General features: G+C 51.8%; 1 protein-coding gene across 1 annotated transcript in view; it reads left to right on the top strand.

Annotated features, from left to right (window-relative positions):
- The first annotated feature begins 1,612 nt into the window (after positions 1–1,612).
- R3HDM2 (R3H domain containing 2) overlaps positions 1,613–18,962 on the top strand; it is a 33,613-nt gene continuing 16,263 nt past the window's right edge. The window contains exons 1-4 of the mRNA XM_088538397.1: positions 1,613–1,721; positions 17,213–17,411; positions 17,542–17,583; positions 18,459–18,545. Coding sequence (XP_088394523.1) covers positions 17,244–17,411; positions 17,542–17,583; positions 18,459–18,545 — 297 coding nt within the window. The 5' untranslated portion in view covers positions 1,613–1,721; positions 17,213–17,243. The remainder of the gene's footprint in view (positions 1,722–17,212; positions 17,412–17,541; positions 17,584–18,458; positions 18,546–18,962) is intronic.

The following is an 18,962-nucleotide window of genomic DNA, read 5'->3' as shown; positions in this document are numbered from 1 at the left end:
CTGTAAGTTTCTCTCGTTTCCTCCTGGCCCATGTCGTGCTCTTCTCTGCTGCATCTTCCCCTGTTTCCCGTGGAGCCTCAGGCCCAGGCGCTCACTGTTGGCTTTGCTGCGTGTTGGGAGCCTGGCTGCTGTGCTGCAGGCAGCCTGTTTGCCCAAAGCAATGAAGATGCAGTGGTCAGGACCTCAGGACTGGGCGTGCAGACCCATCTTGGACCTCGTTTTAGTTTGAATTTGAACGTAAGGTTTATGTTTCGGTTCTTTTCAACCCTTAAGCAGCACTGCAGCCTTCGCATTGTGAAGGCTCTTTGTGAGACACCTCCGAAGTTGGTGGGAAGGAGCCGCTTGAATTTTTGCTGCTCATTCCTGAGCGCTTTGATTTGTGACCTCTTGGGGCATTTAAATTCCCCCCATAACTTAAGGGGAGACTCCTTTAGAGAAACTCTAAGTGTTGTCAAGGTTTCATGCTTCTCTGCCACCAAACAGAGGATGGACCATGAATTGTGTCATGGGAAGAGGGGGAGGCACCTTGCAGGGCTTTGTAGCTCTTTCTGCAAGACCGTGGAACAACAGAGGTGCCCTCACCTGCCAACCCATTAAGAAAACAGGGGAAATGAAGAATGGGCATTGTGGTGACGAGCAGGGTGCAGGCCCCGGATGTCACACGTCCTGGGCATGCACAAGGTCTGCTCTCCTCTGGGGAGCAAGAGGAGGCTGTTGAAGGAGCTGTATGCAAGCACTGTTCTACAAATCAAAAGTCAGTGTCGCTGCTAATTCTCTTAGTGCTCCTTTTGCTGCTGGAAACGTGCAAAGAAGTCGCACCCGTGGCTGGGCTTGGTTCAGTTTTTTCTCTGGTGCTTGCTGGGCATCTTGTCTCATTTCTTGCCTTGAGCTGTTCTCCACCTCCCTTTGAGAACTGGCGCCTGGTGTTCCCCTCTGTCACTCTGAGCAGCTCCCGTTCCTTATTCCCATTCCTGATGCTCCATTCCCTTGCGTTTCTGCCCTGTGTGCTCCGTACAGCACATTCAGCCTGACTGACATAACCTCTGTGCTTTTCTCCTTTAATTCGTATTGGAAACTTTGTATTAAATCGTATCAAGGATGCTCAAAGTAATCTTCCTCCTTGAGTGAATGGCAATTCCGTAGTTTGTAGGTGATTTGCTGAAATACTTTGTCCAGCCAATGTTCTCCTAGGGCTTTTCCATCCATTGCTCTTTGTGTTTTCAATGAGCTGTTAAATATATCTTGCTAACAACTTTCTCCTCTTTGTTCCTGTTTCACTGGAAAACAAGGACAGATTCCTTCTACCTAGGAAATTTTGGAAGTTTATTCCAATATATGGGCATGTATATATTTGCAATTATAAGATTTTTTTTTTTTCATGGAACAATCTAGATGCTGAGGAAAGATGTTAGACTGATTTTTCTTTTTCTCTGTCCACCAAGCTGGCACAGTGTGGTGTTTGATGGCAGCTTCACTGAATAGTAAACCATTACTCCAGACTCCAGGGATTGCACAAGTGAGGATGGATCAGACTCTCCACAGGTTGCTTGCAATCAGGATGCTTTGCTGGAGACAGCCACCTGGCTTTTGAGGAGCTGGATTAAGACTCCCAATTCAACTCATGCCAGTTGTGAAGGAGCAACATCCCTTGGATATGGTCCGTTCTCTGACCTCTCCCACTGCTCACGAGTGGGGCCTGACTGGGGACTGGTGCCTCAGAGGTGAGTAGGATATGGAGCCGATTGACCCCTTAGTTATCAGGTGTTGCAGTTTTTGCTCAGTGCTTCCTCACAAACAGTTTGAGCTACCTCTACAGCATGAAAAGACAAACCTGGAGTGATCTGACAAAACCAGACAATGGCTCATGGCACTGTTTTCCTCTCTGACTGAGTTCTAATATCTTTGTTTGCTCCGATCTTCCTAGGATCAAAGCTGAGAAGTTCTTTTGTGCTGTTAAAGTGGCTGTTGCTGGACTGCTCTCTTCTGCTCAGACACATGCATTGCTAGTTAGTCAAGTGCTGCTTTAAGCTGCAGCCATCTGAGCTGTGCAGGTCAAGATCCCGACTGGCAATCCATTCAGCAGAGTGGAATTCCAGGAACTTGCTGCCTTAGATTTCCAGCTGCAGTGTGTGCTCACTGCTTGCTGCTGCTCTGGGCAGCACCTGCAGTCCTCAGGTACCACTCGTGGAGCTGGAGGAAGAAGATTCTTGTAAATTCCAGCCCTCTGGGTCGCCAGAACATAACGCATCGTGCTGCTGTCTGCGGCCTGTCAGATCCCACGAGCTCCAGCATTTCAGTTTGTTACATACTTGTGATTGCCTCTTGCTGAGATACCAAGGAAGCTACTCTGGGCACATGTTCGTTTGATGGCAGTGCTGCCTGCGGCCCCGGGCACATTGCAGGTACCTGCGCACTGCTCTTGTGTGAGGATGGTTGTGTTTTTTCAGGCCCAACGTTAGCCTGGGCCTCTCTCTGCAGCCTGTTGTGCAGAACCACGTTCTGTGCTGGCTGTTGAAGTTAATTCTTTATTGGGGCAAATTAGTATCTCTTTGTCCTTCTAAACAGTTGCTCCAGGCTCCCTCTGGCCACGCTGCTAGGTGAATGCAGTGGAGTTGATTGTGCTGGGCTCCAAGGTTTGAGGCTTGTGAGCGAGAGCAGTCCAGGGTGTTAGGGCTGCACTGCTCTGCGCCACGTCTGGAACGTGCTGCTGCCCGTTGAGTGCTGCCTGCAGTGGTCTTGGCTTGTGCAACGAGTGTGAGCTAAAGCTGGGGAATAAGATGGAGAGGAGTATGTTGGAGATGCCCAAAGCTGCGTTGCCTTAACCAGCATCAGGTGCTTTGTCATCCCTGGAGTTCAAATGCTGCAACTTTGCACGTCCTGTTTTATTTAAATAGAAGCTGAGAGCTGTGAGCAAACCAGCACCTTCCACAATAACGTGAGTGGATGGAGGAAGCAGAGTAAGTCCTGGGCAACTTACCCAAACTGCACGAAGCAGCTTTCTCTGTGGCTGGAAACCTGTCCTGCCCTGACTGGAGATTCTGCCCCGGCTCGGAGCGCTCCATTCCGGGAGATGGGCAGTAGCTGTTCCAAAGGTCTTGGCAGAGATCGGAGCCCTTTGTGCTTCACATTTTACACGTGCAGGATAGAAAATAGCCTTGTACTTCAAAGAACATATACTGGATGTGTACAAGGCTGAGGAATATGGAGGGAAGGATTCATTATTCATGGAGTCTGGCAGTTTGCCTCCAGGTTCGCATAGGAGGTCATGGAAGTTTGGATTTGAATGTAAATTGCTGGGTACCGACACAGGGCTCCAACAGCCTGCGCTGGGGTTAGGTTCCCGAAGTTGGTTTCTCGTATGTAATTAGGCATAGGTCTCCTCGAGAAATGCACACGTTCTCTCTCTGTACTCTGCCCCATCCTGGGCGTGCAGGGATTGCTGTCATCTTTTCTGGAGTTTGTGATGCCAGGAGCATCTGCAAAACGGAACATACTTTGGGGTTTCATCCCTCTTCCAGCTTTGCCTTGCTGCTGTGGATGTGAGATGTCTTTCACCTGCTCCAGAATCCCAGCAGTAGGATCTCGTTGTCTAGTTTGGCTTGTTGAATTTCTGCCATCGTCATAGACCTGGGCATCTCCAGGTTTGCTGGAGGGAGCGATTTCTGTGAGGGTGCGAGGACGAGTCTTGAGGAGAGACACCAGCTTGGACTAATTGACCTCCTGTGTGGAAAAGGGACCTCTCTGCAACCCAAAACAGTCCTTTGGTGAGCTGAGAATGAAGGAAGAGTAAAACGGGAAGGGACAAGCACCAGTGAGTGTCACTGCCTGCGCGCGACTACCACGAGCTCCAGGCTCACTGGAAACGCCAGCGTTTGCTAATTGTCCTTGGCTTTTCATTCATTTCAGACTGATTTCTTTCATGTTGCTAATTCACTGGGTGCAGCTTGCCATTGAGAGCAGAGGATTCCTCACTCACATTAATCTTTCACTTTGAACAGTGAATTTCATAAAATACTTGATCTCTGCTGAACTTCCAAGCCCTGTAAGCAACTGAGCGTAACATCTGCCTTGCTCTGAACCTTTCTTTAATGCCTTTTGGAAGTGGCTGCAGCTGGTGGTGTACTCAAAAGACCTGAAGGCAGAGAAGTGGCCATGCTGCCGTGCTTGTGACAGGGAGGGGACACGGCGCCGATGGTGGTTAAAGCATCAGGTTCCTTTACCAGGTAGGTCAGTTGGCCTTGGTTTCTAGTGCTGCTTCCCGCTGGAGTAAATGCTAGTTCTCATAATAACCCGTTGCGCGTCTGGTTTCTTTCATCTCAGAACTCTTTAGGAACAGCAGTTCCTTGGGGAGATGAGGTGACGGGGACACTTGGGTGACACTTTGGTTCTAGGGGGGAGTTTGTAGTAGGTGGCAGGGAGGTGTCTGGCCTCGAGAAAAGCTGAGTGACCTTCAGTCGCTTTCTCCGAGTGAACCGTTGTCAGAACTTCCCCTTCCTGGTGCCAGGCGGGACTGAGAGGCTGATTTTGGCTTTCTGGTACCATTTTCCATGACTGTTGCTGTCTTTAGAGTGTAACTTGGAGAGCTGCCCAACGGCCTTGGTGTCAGTGTTCCTTGTTTGAATGCTCCTTGTTTCAATGGACTCGTAGATGGGTCCCCCCCGCCCAAATAACCAACTCACAGCCCAAATAACCCACAGGGAAGCTAGAGAGCCGGCCTGCAAACAGAGACACTGCAGACACCTGTCTTCAAATTCCCCAAGGTGCAGGGAAGGATCAGCTAGAATTAATGTCATCCATTAACTTCCTCCAGGAAGAGATTTTTCTCTGTATTTATTCAGGTGCCCCAGCTCTAAGGACCCGTTGTGGTGAGTGTGTGAAAAACTAAGAGACTTCTTATCACTTCTGTCCCCAAAGTGTATTTGATGTGTTTAGCATGCAAAAGCACTGGTGAAAGAGCTGCTGGTATTCGATCCTGTTCCATAATTTAATACTTTTCCTCTTTAAAAACCATCCCAAACACTATTGTTTTCTCCACCGTCTTGGGTGTTTTTGTAGAGACTTGGCCAACTCAAGCTCATGAAGAGTCTTGCAGTTTGGATCATTAGTGCTAGATCCATTGATAATCTAGAGTACATCCTGATAAGTTTTTTTTTCTTTCTGGCTCACTGCTTTAGGATCACTCAGAAATTAACTGCCTGGCAACATAAAAGTACAGATATTAAAATGAATTGCATGCCTTTCGACTATTTTTATTACTCTGCTAAATTTAGCCCAAGTAGAGCAGTAGCAGAACAGAATCTCTGGGGGATTTTAGTGAAAGTCAAGGCAGATCATATCCAGTCTCTGAAGCAGCAGAGAAGAGAGGTCGCCTCAAACACATTTTGCATCTGGTGCTCAAGTGGTTTTATTAGATGCGAGTTCAGCACAAAAGCAGGGCTGTGCTCGCTTGCCCTCGGTGCCACCTCGCCAAGAGCCCGTTTTCAGGTGACCTGGTGAATTGACCCAATGTAATTTCTCCCTCCTGCATCGTTGTCTGCGACAAGAACTTTCCAGCTTGGGCCTCTACCTCCCCGTCTTGGTGTCCCAGAGTGGCCTGGTTCTGTCTGGAGCGGATGTGGAGCCACGTTCTCGCCAGACCTTGGAGCGTTTCTGATGGCAAGCTGAGCAAATGAGTCCTCACACTCTCCTCCATCTTTTTGAGCATCCTCTTGGTTTCCAAGTCCTGCTAAAGCAGAAGGCACCCACCCTGCTTCTCAATGGAAGCCAAGATGAGTTGTGCTTCTGCAGAGCGTCGGTTGTGACCGGAGGTGGGTGACTCTGACAGGAAGGGCTGATAATTCCCAGCCTGTCTCCGAGCGCTGGGATTCCCCTGCATTCGTGTTGTCAGCTGGGTGCGTGCAGATTCCTGATCCCGTACAAACCCCGGGTTCGTTATGTGTTGGGACCACGGCGTGTTTGTGCTGCAGGCTGAGTCACTGCTGCCTCCCAGCGAATCTCTCCTAAGACTGTGAGTGGGCAGATGCAGCCTCCTCTTCATGCTGGTTCTTTTTCTCTCTCTCGCTCTTTCTCTTTTTCTTTAATGAATTTTTAATTTTTTATGTTGCTTTGGCATCTTTTTTCTTTGAGAAACTAACTCCTCTTGCGCTGAATGAGGCACAAGAGCCACTTTATGGTGGACGATATTTTCGGGAAACCGAGGCCCTTGGGGCAGCTTTGGGCATCTTGTCTTTCACCTTGTCCTGTTGCTTCCCCATATCCGGGCCTGAAGAAATGGGCGGTTTGAGGTTGATTGTTCTGTTATGGTCTCACATTAGGAGAGAGGGAAGAGCATGGACAGGAAGCAGGATCCTTAGGGATTGCTGGAATAGGACAGGCAAAGAGGAGGGATGCTCCTGTTTTTGCAGAAACTTGCAGCTTCGGGGCAGTCCTTCCTGGGAAGGAGGATCACTCACACGATGGGAAGAGATTTTCCTCCTTTCCCTTGTCACTTACCTGCTTTCCAAGTGCTTCCCCTGCTCAGAGGAGCTGTCGCTACAGGCAGGGCAGGTGCCTGGAGGTAAAAACTTGGCAGGAGCTGAACCCGCAGCGCCGCGAAGCCTCCTGCCGAGCTCTGTGACGCTCCCAGGCTAGGATTCAGTGGGCTTGCAGAATGCCAGCGATCTTGGGAAGCGTTTGGGAACAACTTGCTTGGAATTGGGTGGTTAGGAATTGCAGGATTAACCCTTGAGCTACCGGTGGTTAAAGGTAATCCAGGAAAATCCCTCATTTGGGGGGTGAAGAAGTTGGTAACTGCTGTGGCCAAATTCAGCTCCTTCAGCAAGCGGTTCTTTCCTGCGGGGCTAGGTAATATGTGCAAATCCATTGAACTCTAGGGTGGATTTCAGGTGCTCCTTGAGTTTTTCAATGTTACAATGTACAAAAATTTTGAAGTTTGAAATTCTGAGGCTTTTGCAAGATGAATTCTTTTATACACACAGTTCCCACAATGTATACAAAATTCCCTGCTCCCGGGTTGGTGCCTGGGGTATATCCACCCTATCTTTCTTTAATACTGTGGTAGTAATATTACATGTGGTCCAGAAATAGCAACCAGCTGTAAGACAATATCACTCACTCCATGGATAATTCCCTGGAATGTTGTGCCAGGCTTGCAAGCTTTATGAACTCGAGTGTCGACAAGCACCGGCCGGCATGTGAGCCTGGATGGAGAAGTAAATAACGGTGTGAAAAGCTCGAGTTTGGTCGATGCAAGGCAGTACAAACCCTAAAACTAGAGCTCGTGGCGGCTGTGGTTTTGCCCGGCGAATGCAGGTGCCCTTGGCCTTTCCGCTCTTCCCGGAGGTTTTGTCGGAGGTTTTGCTGGATCTCTCCCCTTTTCCACCCCTTCGAGCAGAGAAGCTGGTAGCTGTGAGGGCTAATGGGGAAGTTGGGAGAGCTATTGGAAAAGCTGCCCTGGTTGAAGCAGGGACTCCCCAACCGCGACACCCGCCCCGGGGTTTCTCCTGTCTCTTTGCAGGATGCTCCAAAGAGCAGTTCACATGTTAAGTTAAAATATAATCATGTAATTAAAATAGTTTGAACAGTTGGGTAAGATAACAGACAGACCCATGCTAAAAAGCAGGACGGCACCGTACCCCAGTGCAGCCCGTCCTTCCATCCGCGCCGCGATTCCGAGGCAGAGGCGGATGCTGCCTGCGGAGCTTCGCTCTGTAGCAGAGCTCCTTCCCAGGAGCTCCCATCTAGGGCACGAAGCATCTCTGCTTCAAGATCTCTGCTTAAACCAAATGAACCCTTGGCTGAAGATGCGAGTTTCTTGCAAACAGGCCTCCAAATGTGTGTTTTGAACTCACTTTTAGGACATTTCAACTCTTTTTCACTCTTTTCTATTTTCTCCTCGCCCCTCACGACTTCACTGTTTTGGGGAGTTATTCAGAGGGAAGAAAAACAATATTTTTGGACAGCTTTTTATCTGCAGATTTATAAGTTTTGAAGTTATCTGCTCATGGTAATACTCTACTTTTTTCCATATCAAATAATATTCTGTTTTTTTTTAATTATTAATATTACTGGCAGTTTCCTGACTTAGAAATATTTGGAAAATTGCTATCCTTCCTTAGGGGGAAGCAGGCAGAAACTGGTGCTGCCTTAGTTGTTTTTTTTTTTTTTTTTTAAAGGAGACAGATGGCTGCTTCCCCCCACCCCCATGTATTTTCACATATTCTGCAAAAAATGTGGGAGAATCAGTGGGATCCAGAGAGCAGTTCCCGCCCGGAGCTCTGTTCCGGTGCTCGGGGTGCTGCAGAGAGCAGATCCTAGCAGGACACTTGACCAGCAGTGGGAGACACAAATGAGGAATGGAAGGCTCTGAATTTAGGATAGTTGGATTTAGAGGACAGTAGCCAAATACACAAAAGGCCCTCACATTGCTCTTAAAAACATCACTTGTTTTAGCTGCACCACAGAGAAAATGCTGCTACCAAAACAGCTAACGAGGGCCAACCGGCGCGAGAAGCCCCACGCGTGAAGCACCAGGAAGCTGCTTTGGATCCCAATTTGCCGGTGAATATTCGCAGCCCTTCCTCTGTGCCGCCGGCTCCTTCCCGGTGCGCGCTGTTTCTGACCCGCGCTGCGCGCTCCATTGCGGCATTTCTCTCGCTGAATTATGGAACGGCGTGGAACCGAATGGAGCGCCGCGGTCGCGCCGCTGCCCGCGTGGCCCTCGGGAGCCGCTGAGGGATTCGCTCCGGGGCCGCTGCCGGTGGAGGCAGTGCGGCGGCGCCGGGGCCTGGCCAAGCTCCACTGCCGGGTTTGAGTTTTTCTCCCCCTGGAGAAGGGGGGAGACAGTAACTTTGTTACCCCATGTACCGAACCCTGTACTGGGAGGATGGCAGCGCAGCCCTGAAGGGAGCGCTGGCAGAAGGGATTTTCCAGCTACTCCCTAAATAAAACGTGTCCCTTCCCCTTCCTTTGTTTTAATGCCTCTTGGCACTTGTTTCTCTCCTCCTGTGCCTTTCTTTGCCTTCTTTCTTTTCTGTCTTCGTGTTACTGCTGTGTTTGGCTCCCCTCTGTCCCTGTCGGACCCAGCTCGGAGGGGAGTTGCGGGGAGGCTCTGAATGCAGGTTGGCAGCCCAGGCTCCTCTTAGGGAGCTTCCTTCCATTCTGGGTTAATGATGATGTTCAAAATGATGATGGGGTTTAAGCAGAAGGCCCCGAGGTGTCTGTCTGTCTTTGCTCGCTTCGGATGTTCTGCCAGTGGGGGTTATTTGAAGGCAGTAAGACCTGAGAGAGGAAGAGGAGCATCCATAATTCCCTCCTTTTAAAGTGCTAAGGCTGCTCCCACAGAGCAGAGAGCGTCAGCAATTGGCCTTAATGAGCCAAAATCCACCGGAGCGGAGATGCTCCCAGGCAGCGCGAGGTGCTGCGAGTTCCCCTGGGCCTGGGGGAGGCTCCAGCATCTCATCCGTGGTGTGCAAAGACCCCGGTGCTGGAGCAGGGCTGCTCTTTGCTGCCCTTCGTGTTGCTACATTTGCAAAGGAGCTGCTGGAGTTTCCTCAGGGCTGTGAACCCCAGCCCTGACCCTGCAAAGGAAGTGCCTGGGCACTGGCTACCCAGGAAGAAACAACCCCCAAATAGATAAGATACAGGAGAAAAATGTTGTGGAGCTGCTCGTGCAATCCGCGCAGGAGCCTCGCAGCCCTGCCGCGTCCAGCTGCCACGCGGAGCCACTCCGACATGTGTTTGTGCTGCGCACGCCCGCGCACCCTGGCTCCCTGCGGAGCAGTGGGCAGATATCGCCCCGAGCCCGGCCAGCCCCGTCGCACCCCGGAGAGGGCCCAGATTTCACAGGCCCGCGAGGGCTGGGTGGCAGTGGCCATGTCTTGACTCCCTTGGGTGGCAGCGGAGAGTTTTGTATTGGCTCAGGTTTGCATCTCCTTTCTGCACGCTCCGTCCTGGGAGCCCTGCTGCCCCCGGCCCTGCTGCTGCCTCCGGCAGCACCGGCGCTCAGCCAGAGCCTGGTGCTTCCCTGCGTCCAGTGCCGGCAAAGCCGCTGGTGTCCGGGGGCTCCCGGCTGCACCTTGTGCCCGGCGGGACCAGGGTGGGATGGGGCAGTCTGAGCCCAGCCGAAAGGTCTTGGGAGCCCCCAAGGGGTGAGGTTGGAGCCTGGCCAGGGTCATGTCTCCAGGGCTGCCCTGTGTGTTTGGGACTCGAGTCTCGTTTGGGGAGAGGAGACTTGGCTGCAGCTTGTCCAGGCTTGGGACAGAAACCGTCTGTGGGGAAAGTGTGAGTAGTCCCAAACCCCGTTAGGGCCATTTGTGTTCCTTGTTTCCCACGTCAGTGTTTAATCACATAAAAACAAGTAAGAAAAAAAAAATACTGAGTTGAAATTGAGCCATTTAAAGCCCCCACTCCTTAGATATAGTTTTGAGATCGCTAGCAGTGAAACAAGGCTGCCTGTAACCTGCTCTGCATTTTCGATGCTTTCTGCAAGGCACAGAGTATGTGCCGAACCCTTCCGGCAGTCCCGGGCTGCCTCCTCCTTGCTCCTGCGCCCGCATCCCCAGCGGATGCTGCGTCTTTAACGGCTCCACGGGCTCTGCGGAGGCCGCTCGCCGCGCGTTTGAGCGCGAGCAGGAGCGGGGGCGCGTGCGGCTATTGGCAGAGCTCGCAGTGACATCCCCGCGCGCAGCCGGGCGCTGCTCCCGAGCTGCTCGTCAGAGCGATTCCCGCTGTGCCAGCGGCAGGGGCTGCTGGGGGAAGCCTTCCGAGAAGCGAAATTCCCTTGCAAAATCCCTCCCAAATTGGTTGTGGCAATGGAGTCTCCATTGAAATTAGGAAAGAGGTGACCTCTTAAGAGTGCAGAACCACCAGGGTGAGTTGATTCTTAGCATTAAGTCTACAATTATTTTGCGCTTTAGAAAGATTGACCAGAGACTTTTCTTTTCCTCACCCCACGCCCTTGTCACTCGGCTACAGAATAGGTGTAAATGTGAGCGAGTGTTTCGGGGATGGGGACGTCACGCCGTTCATCTCTGGTAAGTGACAGGATTTCTGTTTCTTAACAGGGTTACTTTAAAAATGATTCTGTGCTGAAACGACTGCGCGCTGCTCTGCTCCAGTTTGGAGCTGGGGAGCTCGAGCTGGGCTTTCCCCTTCTTTCCGTGTTGCTGCTAATGCAGCTCCAGGAAGCAGGGGAATCCCTGGCACACGCACTGGATCCATGTCACGGAGGAGTTCCCCGTGCCGGGCTGGTGGGAGCTGCTTGCGTCTCAGCTTGTGTCACTTTGGAAAGAGAGAGGACCCCCTGCTCCTCGGCAGGTTGTAGTTTAAAGGATTTGCTTGTTTGAAGTCGGCTAGTTGCCGGCAAATGGTCACTAGGTGGTTGGCCAGGTGCCACAGGAGATTTCCAGGACAGCTTATGCAATTTAGCGTTCAGTAGGACCAGGTCTGTTGTGTTCACATATATTTTAACCCCTTTTATTATTTTAACCGTCTCGCTGAGCTGGATTTGGTTATAGTGGAAGCTGGACTTCAGATCCCCTTCGCCTCCTTTCCATACGTGCCTAAAACAAGGCAGTGGAAAGGATGCTGCTGTCATTTGAGATTTAGTGCTGGGAAGTGATTTCTTTGGCTTCGTGCGCTAGTCACAGGGCTACAGGGTGTTCATCCAAGGTGCTCGACCTGTTTTTTTCCTTAATCTCTTTAAAGTGCTTATTTAGCATTGGAAGCATCACCTGTGGCTTGAGGGTCACCAGACAGCAATAGCATCTGCTGCAGTGAAAGGGGAGCATTTCAGCAGGCAAAGGCTGGGAACGTTTTGGAGAAAACAAGAGGCAAGAGGTTAAGAACTGTCCTCTCCTAGCGTGGCCATAAGCGGGAGCATCGGCTTAAAAATGGCAAGGGGAAACGCTGCGGGGGGCAGCCCTCCCGGACATCTTCTCTTAGTGTCCTTTGTACTTGGGCTTCACTCAGCACGGGCATGGCCCAGGGGCCCGCAGCAGCCTCAGGGCTACTCCTAATCCTGAGCTTCTCTCCTGGTGGGGCTCCCACCCAGTGCGATATCCTGCTATGGACTAATTGAAGTGGAGGGAATTCAGCCCAGGGCTGTACGGGAGGATGAGGGCTTGGAGCTGCAGGCGCTCCCGACAGGTTTTGCCTCCTGGCCGTGGAGGGCTCAGCAGAAACGCTGCTCCGATGCCCTCCACTGTCAGGAGGAGGTGGATAATTTCTCGCCAGCTTTTCAGGAAAGCCCTGTGGCGGACAGCCCTCCGGAATCGTTGCTGGGAAACGGCTCTGACGTCGCTGGAGCGGTTCCCAAGGCTTGGGATGAGCTGGCAGTGCCAGGGGAAGGAGGGCAGCAGGGCCCGTCGAGGGAGCCCCTCTGCCCCGGGGTTCCTACCCTCCCTGTCCTGTGCACAGACACCTGCAACACGACGGTGGCGCCAAGTTCAAGCTCTTCCTTCTCCAGAGCTGTTTGCACAGATGACCCCTCGGATCCTTTCTCTCTTTTTAACTATTGGCTGCCTTCTTTGGAGCTGTTGGAGCTTCTTTTCTCCCCAGATTTTGTAAACAAAGGGTGACTTGTGACCAAGCCACTATTAAAACCTAATCAAAACTGGGTTTTGGCGTGACGTGGGTTGAGTTCTTGGCAAACAAACAGAATCTGCGTTGCTTAAGTGCAGTTTCTTCCCTCAGCGTTGTTTCGTGTGGCATGGGGGCTGCCAGGCCTTGTGCCTGGGCTAGCAGGATGTGCTGAGTGTGCTGGAATATCCTCTAATATAGTGGTCCTGCCTGATTTGATGTTCTCTCCTGTCCTGAAGCTCTAATAATGAATGGAGTTTGTCCCTTTTGCTGCTGACGTGCAGCCAGGCAGCAGTTAAAGGCGTGCACGGGCAGCAGTGTGGCAGGTGGGGGCACAAGCAAAGGCCGGTCGTGAGCGGGAGCAGATGCTGGATCTCAGCAAGCCGGTGCCAGACTAGAAACTGCAGGACCCCCGGCACAGGCAGCGGGTCGATGGTTGAAGCCATTTCAGGCACCGCTCAACATCTTCTGTTTCCTTTTCTCGCAGAGAAGAAAAGCTCATCTTGCACTTCCAAAAGGATTTCTGCCTTCCATGTGCTGCCCAAGCACCTTGCAAGGCCTGTGGAGTTTCAGTCTTAGCCCCTGGTGCTGTTCTTCATATCCTGTACAAGAGCTTGTTCTCGTGTTGAGGATGCCAAGAAAAGCAGCTCTGACTTGAGTTCAAGGGGCTTTATGTAGCCGTTTGGAGCAATGGATACGGAGTGATGGAGCCTCCTTCTTTCTGCGACTCATCCCTGTTGCAGGCAGTTACCTCTGCTGGGTGCTCCCTTCACAACAGCTTCTCTGCCTCAATTAATTAACTCTCATTGAATTTTTTGTTTGTTTATCTTCTGCTGAAACACTGATTTTCGGTGCAAGCGCCTCCAGGGTGTCTAGGGGAGACACGTGGCTTCAGGAGCAGGGCCGGGGCGCGCGGTGGAGACGTCTGCCCGTCCCTGGCACGACGTGAGCCCAGGGGCTTTGGTGCAGGGAGGCCCTGCTGCTTCCTCGCATGCTGGGTAATAAAATTGCACTCTTCTAAGAGCATGGGCAAAATATGCTGTATCTTTGGATTCTTTCATTTGTCGGGTGCCAGTGCACCTTTATTGTGCTGGCACATTTGATGCCTGTGTATCTTGGGAGGATTTGTCACTCCTGACACTGATTGTCACGCTCTTGGAGTGTAACAATAGCAAGTTGACACCCGTCCTGCTTTTAGTGCGTGCATTGATTGATGCAGGGAGATAACAGAAATAACATTTTTTTTCCTTAAGGTATCCAGTTGTTTAAATGCTTCCGTATAGCGAAATCCACGCACCGTGCGCTGTATAACCAGGCGCCTCCAAGCTCCAGTTTCTGCGTTGGGCCGCAGAGGGTCGCGGATGCTCCCGCTCCTGGGGGAGCTCTGGGGAAGCAGGGCTGCCACAGCCAGGCTATTTGCTAAAAAATACCAAGTAGACCCTGACATGGGATGTCGGGGGTCTCAGCTGCGAGTAAAGCCAATTTAAGTGGTGGATTCCAACCCACCTTGGGCTTATTTGGGACATGTTGGAAACCTGCAGCTAACAGCTTCCTCCCTTGCCTGCTTTCCTGTCTCCTTGCTCAGATGAGGTGATTTTCCCCCCTTCCACCTGAAGTCGAAACCTTCCATCTGCATCATCATTTCACCTCTTGATGTAATGTGGGGGTGGAGATTAAGATTTAAAGCAATGACTAAGCGCTGGGAGCCTGTACCCAGTGCAGTCAGATACATCTGGCCTTTTTTTTTTTTTTAATAGGAACTGTAAGGAATTGCAAAAGTAAACCTCTACCTTCAACAGATAATAAAGCAGTGGAGAAAATCCTGGAGAAATTGCTTCATTGGCCGAGACCGTTGCAGCTTGGGACGATTCAAAGCTGGTTTCAGGCCTTTCTCATTGAACAAGGGGCTCCTTCCAGCCAAGGCTGTTCCCTGGGATAGGGAGCAGGTGGCAGAGGGAGCGCAGGGGTGTCCAGGAGGCAGCGTCTGGCTTTGTGCAGGGTGCAGAGGGCCCCCCGGCTGATGCAGAGAGCTGCGTGTTGCAGAGGAGCCCAGATAGAGCCTAAGAGGGAGATTTAGGGAGCTCCATGGCCTTGGTGGTCCTACGAGCAAAGCCTTTTAATGCAGCCTCCTGATGCATCTGGCAGGTAAATGTTAATACCGCAAAAGCTTTGCTGGCTGCCCGGAGAAAAGGGGAAAACACAAGTCCTTCCGAAGATCCCTCGTGCGGAGGGAGCCCCGTGGAGCCCAACTTGAGGCACCCGGAGCCTGGTAGTCGCTAGGACCGAGGAGTCGTTAATGCCTCCCATCTGCAGCCCCCTCGCTCCTGCCGCCCCCACTTCTTCCTGTGAAAACCGTTTTCCGCAGGAGCCGGGAGCTGCTCGCGGAGGAGGAAGCGAAATCACCCCCAAACTGTCTGGTTGCTCCTGGCGATAGAGCCCGTCGCCATGGAGCCGCGATTCCCATTCGCTCTCCCGGAATCCAATGAGAGGGCGCCTGCGAGAGCATCATCCTTTACCCTTGCAGGAGGCTCCCGCTCGGGGCCGCGCGATGCTAAGGCGAAAGCCAAGCACCGAAATGAAGCCCTCGGTGCTGCCGAAGGGCCAGTGCCTCCCTCCTGCCCCTTGCCGAGGGGGTCGTCAGGGGGTTTTAATTGCTGGTTGCAGCAGCCAAGTTCCTGTGGGCTGAGAACCAGCTCCCTGCCCGTGGTGCCGGGGACTGCCCTGCCTGGCACCCGGGGGTACTTCTTCCTGAGCCCTCGGAGTCTGCATGGGACTGGGTCTGTTCTAAGCACTCACCTTCCTGTCCCGTAACCAGCCAGCGGCTGGAGCAACCTGCTCCCCGTGTGGCCGTGGTGGCTCCTCGGCCTGCGCAGGGGCCGCGTCCCCGGCGCAGCGCGGTGTCGGTGGCTGGGACACATCCATCTGGGAAGGTTGTGCTGTATAACCCGAAGCTGCGCTAGGCTCCTTGCGCTGGGGCCTCAGAAAGCGAAAACAGGGCCCAGTTATCAACCTTGCACTGCTCATTAACCCGGAGGAGAGGCGGGAGGAAGCGAGTGGAGGTTCCCGCTGCTGAGGCACAGGGTGAAGCGGGTCGCAAGGGCACCTGGAACGCGCTGCTCCCGCGCCGAGGTCGGCTCCGGCGCATGGGGAATGGGCCCACTCACACTGCTGCCCTTCCCCGAGGAAGAAGCTTCACTCTGGGCTGGGGGAAAACCCCCAGCGGCAGCCTGTGTCCCCCGTGTACCCCAATGTAGCTTCCGGGAGCGCCTGTACTCCTAGAAGCATGTCCGGGAATGGAGCAATTAGCAGGAGGCCTCCTGCCTTCCCCAGCTTGGCTGCAGGATCCCTCCCAACAGCGAGCGCTGAAGTCTCCGGCTTTCAGGCGCTTGGCGCCAAGGCAGCAGGGCTGGAATTAAACGTCCACCCTGGGGGTGAGGAGGAGGATGTAAATATATCCCGGCTACCCCTTCCCTGCGCCTTGGCAGCCTGCGCAAATGGTCGTGACCTGTCCTGTTTGCTCCAGCAGCCTCCACCCCAACTCAAAACAGCCAGCAGCAGCTCCCCCTCCTGTTGCTCCTTTGTTCTCTTTTCCTGACCCAGATTTCGTGGCTTCCCCGGTGCTGCATCTACGTCATCTCCTCCTGTCCCTGTCAGCGCTGCCCCGTCCCCCTCACGCCCCCTCCGCAGCCTCCAAACTTTGGCTTTCTCGGCTCTGTCGTCCCGGCCTCCCCTGCGCCGCGTCCCACGCCTGGCCTGAACAGCGGCACTGATTCACGCGCGCAGGAAGGAAACCTCCTCCTGACGGCATTTGCAGCGCAGATCTCTGCTTCGATTTTGTTATTTTTATTTTTGTGCGAGGGAAATAATCTGGGCGGGAAGGGTTTATCGGGAGGGGGCAGCACACAGGTTGTGTGTTCAGTGGCACCGAGCGCTCTCCTGTGAATAGGGTAGGAAAACCAGGGACTCCTGTCATCGATTTGCCTTTGCTTTGAGTCTCTCTCATACTGATGCTTCTCCTTGCAGAGGCCTTGCCCATTCGAGAGCTTTTCACCCTGTGTGGGCTCTGCCAGCGTGTTTCAGTTCTTGGCCGTGTGGATCTAGCTCTCAGTTTGGTGCATGGATGTGGGACCTGTTGCTGCCTCCTGCTTTGGGCCAGCAGGTCGAGGCTGTTGCCCTTGTTGGGTTCTGCTCTAGTTCGCAGGGTTTGGGGCACTTTATGGGCTGGCTGTGTCTTTTTTGCCATTCAAAAAGAAGCAATAAAACACAACTTGTTAGGAGGGGCTCTTTTTCTTCTTAACCTATAATTTTAGAAATATCAAACTATATATGTTGGAGACAAGTCAGGAGTTACTTTATTCCCTTTGAAACACCATAGTAACCTTTTGAGTATCAGGCTGTTCTCTCCCTGAAGACGGAGTGAATTGCAGGAAGGACAGGTGTGGGATTTGGGAAGAAAGCGCAGGAGATGGTTTTGGTGTTTGTCCTGAAACAGAGCTGGTTGCCTTGGGGTTACTGCGCAGGAGATGAGTGACAAGGAAGCTCCAACCTGGGCTTGCAGGAGTCGATGCTCCGAATGGAAACTGCCTCCTCCTTCCTGACTCTCTCCTGCTCATTCTGTCACCTCTTACTGCAGGTGCCCGTTCCTACGTTGTAGGACTCTGAAGATGTCAAATAGCAACACGACACAGGAGGCTCTGGAAATAATGAAAGAGTCAGAAAAGAAGGTGGTTGAAGAATCCGTGAACAAAACCAAATTTGCATCCAGGTCACCAAGCAAGGAGGAGGTGGAAAAGGATGGTGGGGAGGAGATCAATGTGCGTCAGGAATCTCAGGTAAGTGCAGATAAGTGGGTAGTCCCTGCTGCCCGCTTGCAGACTCAGGCCCTTCTGAGTCAGATGGGGATTAATCTGCAGGCTGTCAGGTTCAGATTAAACCTCTTGCCTTCTCTTTCCTCTCCCACAGAGGCGAACTTCAAGTCATGGACATGCTAGAAAAAGAGCCAAGGTATGAGATCATCTGTCCCTTTCTTCTGGCCATTCTGAGTTGAGACGTGTTCCCAACCCTAGCACCCTAGTCCTCTCCAGTCCTCCTGTCTCCAGAAGCAACATGAAGCACCCGTGGGAACATGAGTGCTCATCTTCACAAATACAAAAGACAACTTTGCTTTGACCCAGGTGTACCCTCCCCGGAGTCTGAAATGAAGTTCACAGATTCCATTGAAGGGACTGGGCAGTGCACGTGCCAATTACACCAGAGAAATTTCGGTCTCTTCCTTGCCATGAGAATATTACGCAATCAAATGACCTAAAAAAAAGTGAATTTTCATCCAAATAGCTAAAAAAATGAGTTTTGTTTGTAACTGTCTAGTGTCAACCCAGCCCCCTTCCGGGAATACCACATTTCCTTCCAAAATAATGGCATATGCATGTTAATGCAACACCAGGACACTACTGCTCTAGAATGCTGCTTTTTAGGCAAAATCTGGAAGGGAAAGTGCAGCCATTGTATGTTTTTTTATTTTACCCTATCTTAGCTTAAGCTCCTTTTTTCTCTCTGCAAGATTTGATTTTGATAATAACTACTGGACTAGTTTAGCAAAAACGGCCGTGACTTCTTCAGAGCTGGCAATTATAGAATCATAGCATAATTCAAAGCCCATCTAATCCAGCTAATATTTATCTAGTCTGGCCCCCTATTCAAAACAGAGTCAGCTATGAGATCTAGCTGGGATAATCAGAGCTTGATGTTAAAGCTGCTCGGGTTGCTAGTCCTTTTCACAGTTTAATTAGGACTCTGTGAAGAGCTTGTAATGCACTGACATGAACTTGGATGTGCGCAACTTGGCTGAGATGTCTTAACTATGTATTTTTTTCCTCTAGTCTAATTCAAAGCTTAAACTGGTCAGGAGTTTGGCTGTATGTGAAGAATCATCTAGCCCCTTCGTAGATGGGCTGCTGGAGTCCCAGGTAGGCCTAGTATCAAGCAAGCTGTGTGAAAGCCCAGAAAAATTCTTGCTAGAGGTGGTGTCCCTCCCTGGGCCTGCACCTCTAATAGCCAAGAAGTTTCCCCAAGAGACTGCTTGTGAAAGCAACAGTTGTGCTTTGAGCGCTGCCGATGTTCGCTCATACGCACACACAGCCCTCCTCTGACAAGGTCTTGGATTCTCAGGTGGTTTTTAACCCTCAAGGTTTAAAACCCTCAAGGAAGGTTTTTAGCATTTAGTAGCTAAATTTAGTGGGAAATGCTACTGAGTGCCCCATCAGAACCTGCTGAAAGCTTCTTGTTAGGAGGCGGGTGAGGGGGGAGGTTGCTCTGTCCATTCCCAGGGCAGGGTCTCTTAGGAAGTGTTTCACATCTGGCAGCCGAATCCCACCTTCCCGATG

Source organism: Tinamus guttatus, unplaced genomic scaffold (genome assembly GCF_059628265.1).
Source record: "Tinamus guttatus ecotype Peru unplaced genomic scaffold, ASM5962826v1 Tinamus_guttatus_pri_ptg001067l, whole genome shotgun sequence".
NCBI lineage: Eukaryota > Metazoa > Chordata > Aves > Tinamiformes > Tinamidae > Tinamus > Tinamus guttatus.
Note: the sequence above shows the minus strand (reverse complement) of the source record. Positions and strands in the feature narration are given on the sequence as shown.